General features: G+C 40.1%; 1 protein-coding gene across 1 annotated transcript; it reads right to left on the minus strand.

Moving 5' to 3' along the window:
- Positions 1-2694: 2694 nt before the first annotated feature.
- LOC121237742 (germin-like protein subfamily T member 1) lies at positions 2695-3841 on the minus strand. Its single transcript, XM_041134606.1, has one exon. The coding sequence runs from the start codon at positions 3727-3729 to the stop codon at positions 3058-3060; it is 672 nt and encodes a 223-aa protein (XP_040990540.1). The 5' UTR covers positions 3730-3841; the 3' UTR covers positions 2695-3057.
- Positions 3842-18235: the final 14394 nt, after the last annotated feature.

Consider the following 18235-nt stretch of genomic DNA (forward strand, 5'->3'; position numbering starts at 1 on the left):
GGACGTTGATAATATGCTGCCTAGGTTTGACCGTTGGGCGTGTCCTTTAGTGTAAATTACACTTTTTAATTTTTTTTCTTTTTTCTCTCATATTGTTTAAAGATTAGGCTTGTTTGGGGCCTCAAATGAGATACAAAATTCTCATCTGATCTCATTTCATCTCATCTTATTTTCAAACATAATTCAAATACAAAATTTTTAAACTAATTATTACAACTTTTTTAAACTTTCAAATAAAAAATAAAAAATAAAAAATAATTCCAACTTTTTCAAATTTCCAAACAAAAATAATATTATAAAATTATATTATAACAATATTTTAACTTTATAATATTTTTTATTCAATTTTTTCTCTCTCCTTTCTTAAAATCTGAAAAATACTCAATTCAAACTGTCTCACTACTATTCACAAAATTTTCAAAAGGCAATAATTTTTTAATGAAAGATTGTGTAAAAATTGTAAAATAATTGTGTTTATACTATTTTCAAATTGTAAAATAATTGTCTAATAATTTTTAATATATAAGACTTTTCACACGATAGTTAGGCACTTCGTGATTTCATGGCATTCAGTTGACCTGGCCCGTTTGTTACTATTGTTGCTATTTATGGACTTTTTCATCCTTGTGACACTGATATTGACTTTTCTTTTTTATTTTTTATTATTATTTATTATTTTTATTTTTTGATAGCGATATTTAGTGATGCAAGACAAATTATTAAATTTCGTGATAGACTTGGACCTTCCTAAAATTCTCTTAAACAGTATAAGATTTTATTGATCACCCTATACAATTTTCAGGATATTGCAAATCATGTCTTACAACAATCCAAATTTGAACTGCTTCAAAAATCAGGGTTCTTATTTTAGTTAAATCTATTTTCTCTGTTAAAAATAAAAAACTCTCACGTATGTTAAAAAAAAAAAAAGAAAAAAAAAAGAAAAAATGGGTTTGGTTTGAGAGTTAAGATGAAAGGATCTCAACTCTTTTTGTACGGAAAGATGCGTCATGTATCCAAGTGTGTAGATGAAAATATGTATCCAAGTTTGTAGATGAAAATATGTTAGACCCTTTTCAGAGATTTCATTACTGTACATTCACATGATGCCAAATTTATGGATGACATGCGCATCAATGCTGGCTTTTCTCCCAACTTCACAAATCATGGCTGTTTTCTGCTCGAAAGAACAAACACACCTTTCCCTCGGCATCTGGTCATTCAATGTTATTTGAGAGCGCCTAGGAGCTGGTCCTAGTGATTATAGTGGGTTTACACCGTCCAACAATGTGTGACACATGGATTTCAGCAAATGTAAAGTAGAATTGCTTGTAGGGAATGAATAATGTAGATCGCCTTTCCCCCCTCACCCCAGATCTCTGCTTCTCCCCTCTTTCCTCACCCCGTCTCTCTCTCTCTCTCTCTCTCTCTCCTCCGAATTGGAAGGTCTGGTTTTTGCCCCCACCCATTTTCTCCTTCGCTCTCCCTCAAGCCGAAGTGAGGAGTCTCACTCCCTAGTCGATCTTCGTCGCTCTCCTCTCAAGCTGAAGTGAGGACTCTCACCTCTCTCTCTCTCCCTTGCTCTCCTGAAGCTGAAGCCGAAGTGTATTTAGTGCTCTGTGGTTTTATTTTGCTATTACAGTTACTAATTTGGACTTTTGGACTATATGTATGTGTGAGTCGATAACTATACGTAAGTTCATGAGTACTACTACAAAAATAATTGACTCTAGAAATTTCTAGAATATTAATTATCAATGGAAACACACTCATAATGTTGCCAACTGGTTGAATTTGTTGGGTGAATTTTTTGTGCATTAATGTTTGAGGTGCTGAGTGTGGTTCATGAAGAAGATGGGTCATTCCAAATCGACTTCGCGACTTGTTGAGAAGAGGGAAATCGGCGTGCTCGCGACCTGTGGCTATTTGGATAGAGAGAGTGAGAGAGAGATAGAGACTGGATCTGTCGAGGTCGTGGTGGTGAGAGAGAGAGGGAGAGAGAGCGATTGAAGGGGGAACCTTTTAGAAGAATGAGACAGAAACGAAGGGAAATGATTGAATGTTCTCATATTATTAGTTGGTGTAAATTATAACTTTATACCGCTTTCAGTTTGAAGCTTTTCTCATATTATTTTCCCAACTTGACATATATGTAATTTTATTCTCGCGGTAAATGTGTACTTTTGTTTGAATTTTTTTAGCATTTGACAAGTACATTTTGAATTTCTCAGCCGTCTTTGAATCTTGGTATTTTATAAACTTTATTGTTTATATGTATTAAATAGGTTTGGAACAAGCTAATGTTGAGAATTTTAACATCCAATATTTCAAATCATAACGGTATTACTGTTTATGCATGGTGCTTAGATATGAACTGTAATTTTTCCGCTATAAACAAGTGATACATTTTCGTTGTTGTAATGCGAAGACCAGACTGTAAATTTTTTCCCGGACCTATCCATTATTTTTAATATTGACCTATTTATATTAATGGGATTGAAAATGCAATAACGGACCACATTTAATAATTTCTTATTCATTGTTACAGTAAGTCACTAATTGATACCGTGTAGTTTGAGGATTTTGCTTTCTGGATTCTTCTTCATTTCCTGATTCATTGTTTAATAAATTCGCTAACCGATCCAGATTTTTGTTTATTAGTGTTATGAACAAGTTCAAATGAAGAAAGATTTCGGAGTTCCTCGAACAGAAAACAAATGGAGACTTGTTTAAGAGTGGATTATTAGTTATAACTAGCCTGCAAATTCCTTCCACTTCCTAGTACAAGAGACCTTACAGTTACTGCATAAGAGTACCCAGAGAGTACTGTGTCATCCTACTGTAAAGCCTTTATTTCCTTGTTTAATCGTAAGCAACAATGACTATAAAGATAAACAACCTGAATAACAATACAAGCATTACAACAACTGAACTTCAAATCAACACAATGAATAACAACACAAGAATAGGAGGCAGGCAACCTCAAATCAAAAGCATTACTGCAACACAATTTTCAGATAAAGGGGAAACTATCTGGAGTGGATGGTCTTAATTAGCTCAAGAACTGAACTTCGACTTTATAGATTCGACAACCTTTTCTTCTACTTGGAAGGCCCTCGTTAGAACATCATCTGGAATCGAGGGTGTTGAAGCAAAGAGAGTAAAGGGAAGGACCACAGCCCCTGGTAACTGACTGTTGAAAGCCGTGATAATAAAGGCTTTCCCTACTCCAACATTCTTTTGGAAGTGTACAAGTCCTCTAGGAATGACAAACATCTGCCCAGCATTCAAGACTTTTGAGTGATACACATTCCCAGTTGTCACAAACCCCACAAGTACCTGCCCATCGATGACCACGCCGCTCTCGGTTGCACGAGGGTGAGAGTGGGGTGGATTAACTCCTCCCGGAGCAAAGTCCACTCTGTTCATTGAAATCCCAAGCGTGTTGAGTGCAGGAAAATTATCGACATTACCTCCAGTGACGTTTGAGCCAAAGATGTTTGATGTGTCACCCACTTTGGTCAACCCATCAAAGAAGAAATCATCTGAAGTTACTTTTGAGGCAGGTTTGCAAGGGAAGCCATTAACTGATATAGAATTGGCACTTTTATCCGCCACACAGAAATCCTGTAATGGATCGGGGTCGGCTGAGGAGGCAAGCAAGGGGAGAAGCAACAACACGACGAGGTATGACAGCATGTGGACGTGTGAACGTGATGGAATCTTCATGGCTGAATCGGCTTTTGGTTTTTAGAAGTTATGGGGTTTTAGTTTTTTCGTTTCTGAAGATGAGATGCTGGCATATTACTCCAGAGGTTGGGAATAATGGTCCTATATATAGCACTTTTCCTCTCCTGAAAACCCCACAAGTCTTCATCTTTATCATTTTAATTTATCCGGAGGCAAACATCATGTCGACCGAGTCAAATGATGTAGGGGATACAAAAACGTCCAGAAGATCACTAGAAAATGAGCTTGTAGCAGAAAAGTTCTCATTTGACACACCATTGAATTAGAAAAGTATTTGAAAAGTATTGGTGTTCTAATTATTTTTGTAACTTAGTGGATTCCATAACAAGTCGTATGTTACACATCAGGCTTGTAAATAGCAAAACTCTTTTTGTTTGTAATGCAAATAGTAAATTCTTAGGTGTCGGTTGGGACAAGTTCATGAATTCAATAACTTGGGCAGGTTCGTGAGCCATGATCTCAAGAACAAGGAAAGCAGTTCACGAAAGTTAAGGTTGCATGACCTCTTCCTGCTGTTGCATAGTTTTTTTGACTTTTCAACATTGTGAAACTGGTTTGAATTTATAGATAAGTTGAGATGGTTTGTGAATAGTAGAATAAAATAATCTTAGAATATTATTTTTTAATATTATTATTGTTTTGAAATTTGAAAAAGTTGAATTGTTTATTATATTTTATGAAAAATTAAAAAAATTATAATGATGAGATAAAATGAGTTGAAGTAAATTTTGAATCCAAACCACTCCAAGTGGAAAGACCAATTACTAGATTTCCATATAGCCCTGGATGGGCCTCTTTTCAACGACTGAAAGTAGCTGAGAAGTTTTCACACTGTTATCTGCTATGATATAGACAATAAAACCACCAAATATACAATAATCAACTTACTCTTCCTATTTATTTAGTGTTAAAATCATATATGGTGGAGCAACATTGCTCATCACCTAATTGAACTTTTCTGCATTGCATGGTTTGACTAGGAAAGGGTGCTTATATTTTTAAAGGTTAGGTAGCAGCAGCCTCACATCAGATGGTGAAAAAATCAGCTCACGAAAGCTAGAATAGGAGCCGTACATTCCAATTAAAAAGTCATTTTTTATCATTTCAACTTTCTTTTCAGACGATATTAATATTGGTGTGTACATGCCATTACAAAAATGTTTATGGCTTTGAATGAATTTGTTCTGTTGAACATTTAAGCCTTGAGTAGCATTCCCAAAGCCCCAAGTATTGTGGCTTTTAACCCTTGATTGCAACAAGAGCTAAAAATACTCAAGAATAGTTGTGAGCTTAGCAATAGATGACAGGGTTTTTATAAAGTGAAGTCCTTCCTTTTGGGTATAACTCTAGCTACTGATCTAGTTTTGTAGCATTCTATAGGCCTTTGAAAGCTTGATCTTTACTGCCAGCCTTACACCAGTAAGGAGATTTTACAGCTTGGTGAAGAAATTGAAGTTCAATTTCAATTAAGATAGATACTATGAAAGCTTCATAAAATGGTGATATTTTATGATATGATAAGAAGTACCAGAACTTTCCTGAGAAATAACATTGTCCAACGATGTGGTAGGTGAAGAAGAGGTCATGAGGTGACAAGGATAAGAAACAAAAAAATAAATAAAAAATGACAACGATACTATTGTAGATAACTATGGGGTTGTCTGATCCTTTGATGACTTTCCAGGGAGAGATCTAACTGAAGGAGGATGGTCAAAAGGAAAAAATAAGAAAGATTGAGGATAAGGGAAGAACATAATCAAGTGATGGAGATGGAGGAGTATGAGAACTATCAAATTGTACAAACAGTAGGAAGAACTAAGGGATCAGTAGAAGTGGAAGAATAGATAGGTGAAAATGGAAATATTTTTTCATAGAAAAAACATCCCTTGAAATAAAAGATGTATGACTGCGAAGATGCAAGGCTTAGCTCTAGAATCAAATGTAGTTTGATTATGCGAAAGAGTCAAACACAACGTAAACCCATATGTGCAAGAAGAGGAACTATATGTGGAGTCTAATTTGAAAAAGGAATATGAATTTGATTTATAAATGAGCAGCTGTTAAACACATTCACCATAAATTTCAGGAGAAAATTAGCTTGAAAGCTAAGAGCTTGAGCCACATTTAGAAAGTGGTGGTTTTTTCTTCTTCAAAATGTGTTTTTTGTTGTGGAGTTTCAATGCAAATCTTTGGTGAGCAACAACCTTAGAATTGTAAACATGAAGCATATCGAACTCAGGGTCATTGTCTATTCTATGTTGTCGAATTTTGGTGTTAAGTTATGTCCTAATCGTAGTAAAGAACGAACTAAATGTCGTATTAGATTTCATAAGATAGAACCACATACATCTATAAAAATAATCAACAAAGGTTTGAAAATATTTGAAATCATTCAGAGGAGTAGAATAAAGTCCCCAAATGTCGTAATAATAAGTGCAAAACAATGAGTAAATTTTTTTAATTAGAATGACAGGAAATCGATGCTTCAAATGCGGATAAACAGTAAAACGTAGACCATTAGAAGCTTTATTACTACGTAGAGTTTTATCTAACGAGTCTAGAGAATGATAAGTGTCCAAGTCTCTAATGCCATTTTTTGGAATTGGCAAGAGGAATACAATAGCGTTGCTTCGTTATCTGGATTTTCCGTCATTTGTGCCCTTTTGTCAAAGCATCGTTTTGCATTCGCAGCCTTTCGCACATTTCCCTTCAACCGTTGCGGGTATTTATAGTCTTCAGACACTCTCTTTGCCACTTCTCTTTCTATTCTCTCATTTCTTCTCTCGCTCGTGGGGCTGGTTCTTCACGACCCCGCGAGTTCACTATTCATCCTAAAGGGGCCGCTACTAACCCTAATAGGGAAAGGAAAAATGTTCCTCATTCGATTTTTTAGGGTCATCGGTGGTCCTCAACCATTTCTCATTGTGAATTGGACGCTGTGAGGGACAACTTCAACAACTCAGATGTGGTGGTTTTAGGATTGACTGACCAGCGTCATGACGCTATCGACGTGAGAGGTATGGTCATTTCTATTGCTTTGTATATGGCCATGTTTGTGATGGGGGCTTTATTTGCCCTTTGTACGACCTACCCGTGACGAGTTAGACGTCTTGGGACCTGTCTCGGCCCAACTAGTGCCTAATGCTTGGAGGATTTTAATGGCTTGTTGCTTCCTTTGGCGGCGAGTGTTGGAGCCCACGGGTGATGAATATCCCCATCTCACGGCTCATGAGTTTCTTTATCTTCATGGGTTTAGACCTTTGGATGGGAACCTTCGTAGTTTTAGGTCCAACAATAAAATAGTTAATTTAGAGCGTAAGTATTCCCACGCCAAGGATTGGCAGAAGAGATTTTTCTTTGTCTCCGATGATGGTTGGGAATTCCTTGTGGATGAGGTTTCAAATCATGAATTCCCCATTAGGGCTTCGTGGTCTCCGGTTCTCGAGGAGCGTGGATTCGAGATTCTTCTTTTTACCTGAGAGGAAGCTCGTATCTAATTGGTGCAGGCTTGGTCAACAAAGAATGCTAGCTTTACCTGGTTGGATGTCATTTTGACTCCCTCTAATATTGATAGATTCTTAATGGTGCCTAGTCGGCGCACATTTTTGGGCACGAATTTCTGGGTGTTCCATTGTCGGTGAGTTGCTTAAAAAGGGAGCCACCACCCACTGCAGGGGGAGGAAGAAAAAGAAAGCTCGTGCAGCTGTGGCACTTTCAGATGAATCTAGTTCCACAAAGGTTGGGCCCTTGCCACCACCTTTGGCAAGTGGTCAGGAAAAATTAGACCCTCCCCTAGTACCTTCAACCAATTCCCTTGACGAGATTGTGGCTCAAGCCAAGGTCGATCTTGAGTTGGTAATAGCGGCTGAAGTAGCAACTGAAGCTACCTTGTCGCCTAATATACTATCTGTAGTTACTCAGCAAACAGGTGACCACATCAACTTAGATGAGGGTGATGAGATTGTAACTCTAAACCCAGAATTCCTTAATGCACCTCAGAATGTACCGAGCAGCTTTCCTTCTTTCGACGCTTCTAGGGAATCCCCTCGGGTCAAGGATGTTGAAGACCTATTGGTGGGGGCTACAATCCTGGCATCTGGCTCCCCCTTGCCTCAACCATCTCTGGTGGGGTTACCCTTGAGTTGCCTCTTGTCTTCCCAACAGTATCTCCTACTAGTAGAAGTAGGGTATCGATCCGGTTTTCGCCTTTCAGCATTCCCCCCCCCCCCCCCCCCGGGTTGGTGAGCCTTCTTCGAATTTTCTAGAGGAGAATCCTCTCACTGGTTCTTCCTTCTCGGGCAATTAGCTGCTCGAGAGGATGATGCAGAGCTGCTCCCCAATCAAAAGGCGGGAGCAAATACGAGCATTCCTTGAAGAACTCCATTAGTCTGTTCAAGATACTTTTGCTTCGGCAGGTTTCACTAATATTTCCTTTAAGGTTACTGATACATGAGGTTCATCTAGTGCTCGCCCAGCAAGTTCCTATCAGGACTCGCTTACTCGCAATGAAGAGGTCTTTCACTCCACCATTCATAACCTTCAGAGTATCCTCTCACCAATGAGTTCCTTTGCCTTAAGATTTACGTATTTTTCTTTCTTTTCGTTTTTTACTTCCTTTTCTTTCTTTTCTTTTCATCTTTCTTCTTATTTTTCTTTTTTAGGGAGTTGACCCTATAGCGACTGTTTTGGTTGAGGACTAGTTAGAATTGGAGGAAGAAAACCAATCCATGTGATTCTTTATCAATAAAGCCCATAATGTCGTCTGTGCTACTCGTGTCGAGAAGGAGGAGATGGTTGGGACATTGTCCTGAGCTGAGTCTCACTCCCATGAGGTTGAAGATGGGTTACCTTCCTTACGTGCCTAAGTTGACTTGATTAAAATGGAGTTGGTGAGCTCTTTGGAGGAATTCGGCCATTATCGTCAAGAACAGAGACTAATAGGAAGGAATGGGATGACCTAACGGCTTGCATTATCCAAATGAAAGTAGATAATAAGGAGCTGAAGAAGGCGAAGGCTGACTACGCTGGTTGCTTGCAACCTCCGAAGAAGGGTGCCAAGAAACCAATACTAGACTGAGCATAGAGGAGAGTGAGAAAGACAGGGCCGAACAAGATCTGGCAGCGGCAAAAAAAGATCTTAAGGAGCATGACCACCATTATTTGCTGTTGAAACAAGTTCTAGAGACTTGCAAAAAGCATCTATCAGACTCGGAAGTTAAGCAAACTGAATTGAACATCGAGTTGGGCCATTCTCAGAGTGAGGTTGCTCAAATTCTTCCTCAACTGACGGCTACCTACTCTGTTCGAAGTCGAGCCAGGGGTCTTGGGTTCGAGCTTGGAATTAAACAATTATGTGAGTTCCTGTTCAACCACCATGAGGAGGATCATTTCACCCTGAACCGGAAATCAATCTAAGCTAGTCCTTTTGCTTACCATATCTTTGATTCTTTTGGAAGGGATATTATGTCGAACACCTTCCCCCTTCCTCATACTTCCTGAAGATTTTTCTTTTCATCCTTTGTATTAGGGACAAGATACTAAGATTTTTTTCTTTTAAAGTACTATGTTTTGTTGACTTTAATGATGTTAATGCTACTTCAATATTGTTGTACTGTTTCCCTAGTTATCTTGTGCTACATTATGTTATTTTCTTAAAGGAATCCAACTGGAATATGGAGTACATGGCACTACGTTGGGTTATGTATGTATACCTTTTTCAGGCATTCTAGTTAAAGTTAGATTACTCTGACCACACAACTTTGGCGATAAGAGTGCAGCAGAAGGAAACCTCGACCATGGAACTCTGGCGAGTGATGTAGCGAGAGGATGCCTCGACCCGCATGTAACCTTGGTTATAAGAGTGTGGTGGGAGGTGGCCTCGATTGCGCAACTTTGGTGAGTGGTGAGTGGTGTTGCTAGAGGATGTCTCGACCGCATAACATTGGAGATAAGAGTGTGGTGGGAGGTGTTATGGAGATATGACTTAGTCTTACTTATTGTATTTTTAATAATACTTTCATTTATAGATAGATGTTTTCCTTCATAGCTAGATTGTCAATTAGGATGTAAATACTTACCTTGTATAGCAGATTAGGCACTGGAAATTTGGCAACAATTGTGTGACCTCTCTTATATATATTGAAAGCAAACCTTTGGGAAAGGGCATTTAGAACAATTTGACATGGTACTAGAGCCCCTTTGATTTTCGTTGGTTTGTTCTTAATCACTAGGTGCACTTTCTTTTTCTTTTTTTTCTTGTGAGGAATGTTTTTTCTCCAGTTTCCACAAGTTCCTTCTTGCTCTTCGTGGGAGTCATTACTTTCTATAGTGTCAAACTTTGTGGGTTTGAGTTTTTGGTGGCCGACAAACCTGTTTTTCAGAGTGGCGATCTATTATGTGTTGCGGGCTACCTATCTCGATGGTTTGTTGTGGTGGCTGCGTATCTTTGAGGTTGTCAACAATATCTGGTGGTGACTGTGTGGTGGTCAACCACTTTTGGGGTGGCTAATGAGGGTGCTTGGTTCGGCAGTATCTACTTTGTTCTGTTTGCCGACTATTTTTCCTGTGTGATATCGGTACTCTGGTTTGCCGATTGCTTTTCTGGGCAGGTATCACTTGGGCCTTTTGTTGTGTTACTTTGGAATCTTGGGCTATTTATTTTGGCTTATTGATTATTGTTGTTGGCTTCTTGGAGTTACCTGGGCTTATTCTTGCTATTTAAACTTAGGCCATTTGTTTATTTTGCCGTGACTGCGTTGATTTATTTGGTTGGATTTGATACTATTTTCTACACGCCTTTTATTATGTCTATTGAGAATACTATTGTTCACTTTACTGGGAAGAATTATCCTACTTGAGAATTTCAGTTTTAAATATTTTTGAAAGGAAAAGAATTATCAAATCATATTGATAGTTTTGCTAAAGTTCCCATTGATAAAAATGAATTTGCACAATGAGAGGTCAAGGATGCTAAGGTGATCTCTTGCCTATTGGGGACGATTGAGCCCCATCTTGTGACCAATCTTTTCTGTTTTACTACGACTCAGGCTATGTGGGACTATCTCCACCGTATTTACGACCAAGATCATAATGCTTTCCAATTGGAGTTGGAAATTAATAATTACAGTCAAGGTAATTTGACTATTGAACAATTTTATTTTGGTTTTATTAATCGGTAGAGCGAGTATTCTGCAATTGTTAATGCTAAGGTTCCCTCGGCGGCACTAGCGGCGACCAATTCCTTATGAAGCTTCGGTCTGAATTTGAACCTGTCTGGGCTGGCTTATTGAATCGTAATCCAGTTCCTTCTTTGGATATTTGTTTAGGAGACTTATTGCATGAGGAACAAAGCCTATCCACTCAGATAGGTATGACGTCTGAAACTGTTACTGTAGCCTATGCAGCATAAGGGAGAGGGAGGAACAAGTTGTACTATTTTAGTTACAACGAGTTTGGCCATTTTGCCCGCAACTGTCCTAAGAAAGTTTGTAACTACTGCAAGAAAGAAGGCCATATCATCAAAGACTATCGAGTGAGGCCTTAGAATCGCCAATCCCAAGCTTTCCAGGCTTCTGTTTAGTCCTCTTTTGCATCTCCCACCGTAAGTTCTGATTCATCTATTCTCACACCAGTAATGGCAGATGATGTGTCTGGTATCATGATGGGTCTCCAGGGTGTTCGTAAGTATGGAGGCATGCAACATATTCAAATTGCTGATGGCAATACTCTTCATATTACTGCTGTTGGCAATTTGAGCTCTTCGTTTCACAATATTTTTGTCTCTCCTGGATTATCTACCAATTTGATTTCTGTTGGTCAATTGGTAAACACTAACTGTGATATTCATTTCTCTCATAGTGGTTGTCTTGTGCAGGATCAGGTATCAGGGACGGTGATAGCGAAGGGGCCTAAAGTGAGACGTTTATTTTCTTGACAGGTTTTTATTTCTAATATTGTTTCTATTGCTTGTATGGCTACTGCCAATAATATTGAAGTCTGGCATAAGAAATTGGGTCTCCCTAATTCTGTTGTCATGACTCATCTTATGAAACATGGTTTTTTGGGCAATAAAAATTCATTTTTTTCTTCTACTGTCTCTTTTGATTGTGCTACTTGTCGTCTTGGTAAAAGTAAAAATTTACATTTTCCTATGCATGGTAGCCGTGTTTCTACATGCTTTGAGATTGTGCATACTGATGTTTGGGGTTTGAGCCCTGTTGTTTCTCATGGTTAGTATCGTTATTTTGTGACATTTATCGATGATTATAGTCGATTCACTTGGATATATATTCTCTGTTCTAAAGTTGACATGTTTTATGTCTTTCAAAAATTTGTTACACTTGTCGAGACGCAATTTGGTACTTGTATCAAAACTTTACGCTTCGACTCCGAAGGAGTGCATGTCTCATTCTTTTCAGACTTATCTCCAGCAAAAAGGGATCATTTCCTAGCTTTCTTGTCCTTATACATATCAACAAAATGAGGTTGTTGAGCGTAAGAATCGCCATCTCTTAGTGTCGTTCATACTTTTTTGATTGATTCTTCTGTGCCTTCTAAGTTTTGGGTAGAAGCTTTATCTACTGCTGTCTATTTGATCAATCATTTGCCTACTGCCACTCTCAATTGGGATTCTCCTTACTCTCGATTATTTGGCATATCTCCTGAGTATTAATCTTTTCATACTTTTGGGAGTGTTTGTTTTGTTCGTCTGCCACTAGTTGATCGTCACAAGCTTGCTGCCCAATCTGTCACATGTGCCTTTATGGGCTATAGTCCTACTCAGAAAGGGTTTGTTTGTTATGATGCTCATGCAATGATGTATCTTCTTCTATTCAGAGGTATAAACCAGGTGTTGTGCATTATTGGCGTCTTCCACCATCTGCATCACCCCTTCCAGACACTAATCCGTCATCTGATCCTGCGGTTCCTAGACCTCGACGCTCCACCAAAGTTACATATGCACCAGATAGGTATGGCTTTACTCATACCTTGCTTATTGTGACTCTCGATACTATTTCTGTTCCTCGCTCTTATGGTCAGGCAGCCACCCATGCATGTTGGCAGCAGGTCATGCAAGAAGAGATCCATGCTCTTCAAGAAAATCACACCTGGGATATTATGGCTTGTCCCTCTGATGTCAAATCTATTGGTTGTAAATGGGTGTACTCAGTCAAACTTAAATCTGATGGTTCAATGGAAGATATAAGGCCCGTCTCGTGGCTCTTGGGAACTGCCAGGAGTATGATATTGATTATGAAGAAACATTTACACCTGTCACCAAAATTATTACTGTGAGGACTATCTTGGCTCATGCTGCGTCACAATGGTGGTCTCTCTGATAGATGGATGTGAAAAATGTTTTTTTGCACGAGGATTTGAAGGAAGAAATCTATATGACTCCACCTCCCAGCATGTTTGCTACATCTTCCTCTGAGGTTTGTCGACTCTGACGATCTTTGTATGGATTGAAATAGACTCTGAGTGCATGAGTTGATAAATTTTGCTCTACTCTGCTTTCTTTTCATTTTGCTCAAAGTCACTATGATTCCTCACTTTTTCTTTGCAAGACTTCTACATGCCTTGTGTTGCTTCTGGTGTATGTCGATAACATTGTGATCACTAGCACTGATGTTGAGTTGATTAAGCAATTGCAGCAGCATCTCAAGGCCTCCTTTCATATGAAAGATCTTGGTCCCTTAGTACTTTCTTGGTCTTTAGGTGTAGCTTACTCCGACTGGTAGCTTACTTTCTTGGTCTTTGGCTGTCTCCAATTGGGTAACTCTGTTCTTACTCCCTTGGAGGTAAATCTCAAGTTTCGTCAGGAAGAAGGTGAGCTTCTATCAAATCCATCCTTGTATCGGCAATTTGTTGGGAGTTTGAACTACTTGACAATTACTCTCCCTAACACTTCTTTTGTTGTGCAGCAAGTTAGTCAATTTATGCAAACTCCCATACATATTCATTTAGCCATTTTCCGCCACATCATTCGTTATCTAAAGGCCACTCCTAATCGTGGGCTATTCTTTCCTAAGGAGTCTTCTTACAGTTGGTGGGGTATAGTGATGCTGATTGGGCTGATTGTACGGATACTCGTCGCTCTGTTACAGGGTGGTTCATGTTCTTAGGCAATGTACTTATTTCTTGGAAGAGTAAGAAGCAAGATAGAGTTTTCAAATCCTCCACCGAGTCAGAGTATCGTGCTATGTCTTCCGCTTGCTCTGGCTTTCAGACAGATTTGATAGGAGGTTGCCTTGACCCCATAACGCTGGCGAGTGGTGTAGCAGGAGGATGCCTCGACCGCGTAACCTTGACAATAAAAGTGTCGTGGCTAAAGGTAGCCTTGACTGTCCAACTCTGGCGAGTGGCGAGTGGAGTTGCAAGAGTATGCCTTGATTGCATAACCTTGATGACAAAAGTGTGGTGGGAGGTAGCCTTGACCGCCAACTCTAGCGAGTAGCAAGTGGTGTAGTGGGAGGATGCATCAACCGTGTAACCTTGGAGATAAGAGTGTGGTGGGAGGTAGCCTCGACCGTGCAAATGGTGAGTGGCAAGTGGTTTAGCGAGACGATGCCTCAACTGTGTAACCTTGGTGATAAGAGTGTGGTGGGAGGTAGTCTCGACCACGCAACTCTAGCGAGTAGTGAGTGGTGCAGTGGGAGGATGCCTCGACCATGTCGATCGCGTAACCTGAGCAATAAGAGTGTGGTGGCAGGTAGCCTCGATCGCGCAACTCTAGCGAGTGGCGAGTGGCGAGTGGCGAGTGATATAATCGGAGGATGCCTCGACCGTGTAACCTTGATGATAAGAGTGTGGTGTGAGGTAGCCTCAACTGCATAACTCTGGCGAGTGGCGAGTGATGTAGCGGGAGAATGACTTGATCGCATAACCTTGGCGATAAGAATTAGATGTTGTAAAATATTTTGTAGCTAAATTAACTGACATAAATATGTAAATTAATAATAATAAAGTGAATGTAACAACTTTCAAACTTATTGTAGTGAATGTAATACACCCTGGGTTAAATGTAGTATCTTCTTAAGTGCTCGGTGTTCCAAGGATGAGCTTGTTCACGGTCGATAGTGTCTTTGAGATGATATGCTCTTGGCAATAGTTGGCTACCACGACATATGACCCTTCCCATCGAGGTCTCAGCTTTCCCTCCTATGCCGTAGTTACTCTGGTTTCTTTTAGAACCAGGTTCCCCACTTTAAAAAACCTTGGTCTTACTCTTTTTATTGAAGTACTGCTCCGTCATCCTTTTGTGGCACTCTTATTTTGGCATCCGTCTGCACTTCTTCCAGCAGGTCTATATTCTCTTCCAGCTTCTTGTTATTTGCTTCGACCTTGAAGCTTTCCCTTTAGCGGTTGGGCAATCCAACCTCTACTGGTATCATTGCTTCTCTCTGTATGATAAGACAAATGGTATTTCGCCCATCGAAGTCTTTGTTGTTGTCCTGTATGCCCACAAAAACCCAGGGAGCTCATCTGCCCATGTGCCTTTTTTCTCGTTTACTTTATTCTTCAATAGCCCAACAATGGTCTTGTTGGTTGCTTTAACCTATCCATTTGCATGCGGATGTCCTGGGGAGGAGTACTTGACTTTGAGCCCTAGTTCGACACACCATTTGCGATAATGATCTGAGTTAAACTGTTTATCGTTGTATGAGATAATGCTTTGTGGTACCCCGAACCTACATAGTACAGTCTTCCATTAAAACCTTGTCGCGTTTTGGGCAGTCATTGTTGTCATCGCCTCAGTTTTTACCCATTTTGTAAAGTAATCGATGACGATAATGATGAATTTGGTTCCCCCTTTGCTTGGGGACATAGGGCTGACCAGGTCTATACCCCATTGAGCGAATGACCAAGGGGAGATTATTGATCTAAGTTCTTTAGGAGGAGTGTTTGGGACTGGCATGTGCAGCTGACATTGAATGCATCTTTTTGCAAACTCTTTTGCATCTCATAGGGAATTTGAACAACAGTGCCCTGCCCAAATGATCTTCGTGGCAAGGGAACTCCTTCCTTAGTGATTTCCATACACTCCTTCATGCACCTCTTTCATGATGTATCTGGCCTCTTCTTTTGATATGCACCTTAACAATGGGGTTGAAAAACCTCACTTGTATAACCTCGAGTCTACCATGGTGAATCGAGCTGCCTTGTTTCTAACTTTCCTCACTTCCTCGCTGGAGGTAGAGAGGTCTCTTGCTCGTAGGTATTTGATTATATTATCTGCCCACTCTGGCATGCTACCTCCTATCTCCAACACCTCATTTCCTACTGCTAACATGTCAACAACCCGCATAGTGACCTCCCATGGTAAAGTTTCCAGTTGTCTACTTGAGGGATTTGCTTGATTCAAAAGTATTGAGACCTAATGGAGGTACTTGCTTAGTTTCAGTCCTTTCGCCAAATACTCTCATGTGATTTGGCCGGCCACGACTTGCGAATTTGCTCTCATCTCGATTTCGCCTGAAGTCTCACTACGACCAACCCTGCGAGCACTGCTTCGTATTCAACCTTATTATTTGTTACCATGAAATTTAGTCGTATCGCATGATTTAACTCGACCCGTCATTTTTCACTATGTGCACGGCCACACCACCTCCTGCTCTGCAAGATGACCCGTCGATATACACTTGCCATGGCATTTTCTCTGGCGTCTTGGGCATCTCTTCTTGGGAATTTGTGAATTCCGCTACAATGTTAGCTAGGACTTGTCCTTTGATGGCGGTTTTGGGAACATAACTGATGTCGTACTCGCTTAGTTCGATGGACCACTTAACCAATTGGGCCTAGGTATCGGGCCTTTGCAACACCTTCTATAAGGGGACGAGGTAATGACTTTTATCAAGGGACCTGAAAATAGGGGTGCAAACTTCGCGTAGCCATCACCATGGCGAAAGTAATCAACTTTATCTTCGGATACCTTGTCTCAGCCCTTCTTAAGGCTCAGCTTACATAGTACACAGGTCTCTGCTCCTTCCCTCATTCCCTTACCAATGTGGCAGATATGACATCTGGGGTTGTAGCTAAGTGCAGCGACAATGGCTCTCCTTACTTATTCTAGCTAAGCAGCAGCGAGCATGCCAAGTATTCCTTGAGTTGAGCAAATGCCTCCTCGCACTTAGAGTCCTAGCCTTTTTTAGGACTTGAAAGAAAGGTAGACACCTATTTGTCGATCTGGACATGAACCTGTTGAGCGCCACTCTCTTTCTTGCCAGCTTTTGAACTTTGTTTATGTTCGTGGATGACTTCATCTCAATGATTGTCTAAGGATTTGCCTCGATAACTCTTTTCGAGACCATAAACCCAAAAATTTGACTGGTTGTACTTCAAATGTGCACTTAGTTGGGTTAAGTTGTATCTTGTATCAGCGTAGCACGCTGAAGGCTTCTCTTAGATTTTCCATATTTTGTCCGAACTCCATGCTCTTCACCAGTAGATTGTCCACATATACTTACATGTTTTGGTCTATTTGATGTTTGAACATCTTGTTTACCAATCTTTGGTACGTCGCCCCTGCATTCTTCGAGCTGAAAGGCATGACCTGGTAACTGTATAATCCCCGATCAGTTATGAAAGCTGTCTTCTCTTGGTCGACCTGACTCATCCGGATTTGATTATATCTTGAGTAGGCATCCATGAAACTCAACACCTTATGTCCTGCTGTGGCATCGACTATCAAATCTATGCAAAGAAGAGGATAACTATCCTTTGGGCAGGCCTTGTTAAGATCCGTGAAGTCCACGCTTTTGAAAACCAGTCGGGGTATTGAGTTTCTCTAATGAATCCAGTTGCTATTAACCGATCTACCTCTTCTGCAATCGCTTTGTACTTCTCGAAACTAAAACTCATTTTTTCTATTTGATTGGTCGAGTGCCCGGATTGACATTTTGTTTGTGTTCTATCACCTCCACATCAATTCTAGACATGTCTTTATGACTCCATGCGAAGACATCTTTGTGCTCGAGGAGGAGTTCTTTTAGTAGCCACCTTTTGTTACTTGCCATTCTGGTTTCAATCTTCACGTAGCTCTCCGGTTGGGTTGAATCAATGTTGATAAGCTCTAAGGGTTCGTCTGCCTCCCCTTGTCTCAAGGCATCTTCATCTCTTGTTTCTGCTTCTATAATGAAAATTTTAAGTGGCGGTGGCAGGGTCGCGACAACATCATCCCACGTCTTGTCCACTTCCACTTCTCACTCCTGGACGTAGCATTCTTGGACAAGCACCTATTCATCGCATACCTCACTAATTTGCATTCTCTTGGGAAACTTCATTTTCAGATGGTAGGTGAAGGTGATCACCTTCAAAGCGTTCAATGTAGGTCGGCCAATGATAGCATTATAAACCAAATGGGTTCTTACCACCAGGAATTATGTCATGGTAGTGGCATGGTGGGGATCTATCCCTACTGATACTGGTAACGTGATATATCCCATAGGTTGTACTGCGTCCCCCGTAAGCCCTTTCAAAGTAGTTT

The sequence above is a fragment of the Juglans microcarpa x Juglans regia genome, chromosome 6S, assembly GCF_004785595.1.
Source record: "Juglans microcarpa x Juglans regia isolate MS1-56 chromosome 6S, Jm3101_v1.0, whole genome shotgun sequence".
NCBI lineage: Eukaryota > Viridiplantae > Streptophyta > Magnoliopsida > Fagales > Juglandaceae > Juglans > Juglans microcarpa x Juglans regia.

Coding starts and splice junctions, on each gene's coding strand:
- LOC121237742 (XM_041134606.1), bottom strand. CDS start 3,729: ATGAAGATTCCATCACGTTCACACGTCCACATGCTGTCATACCTCGTC.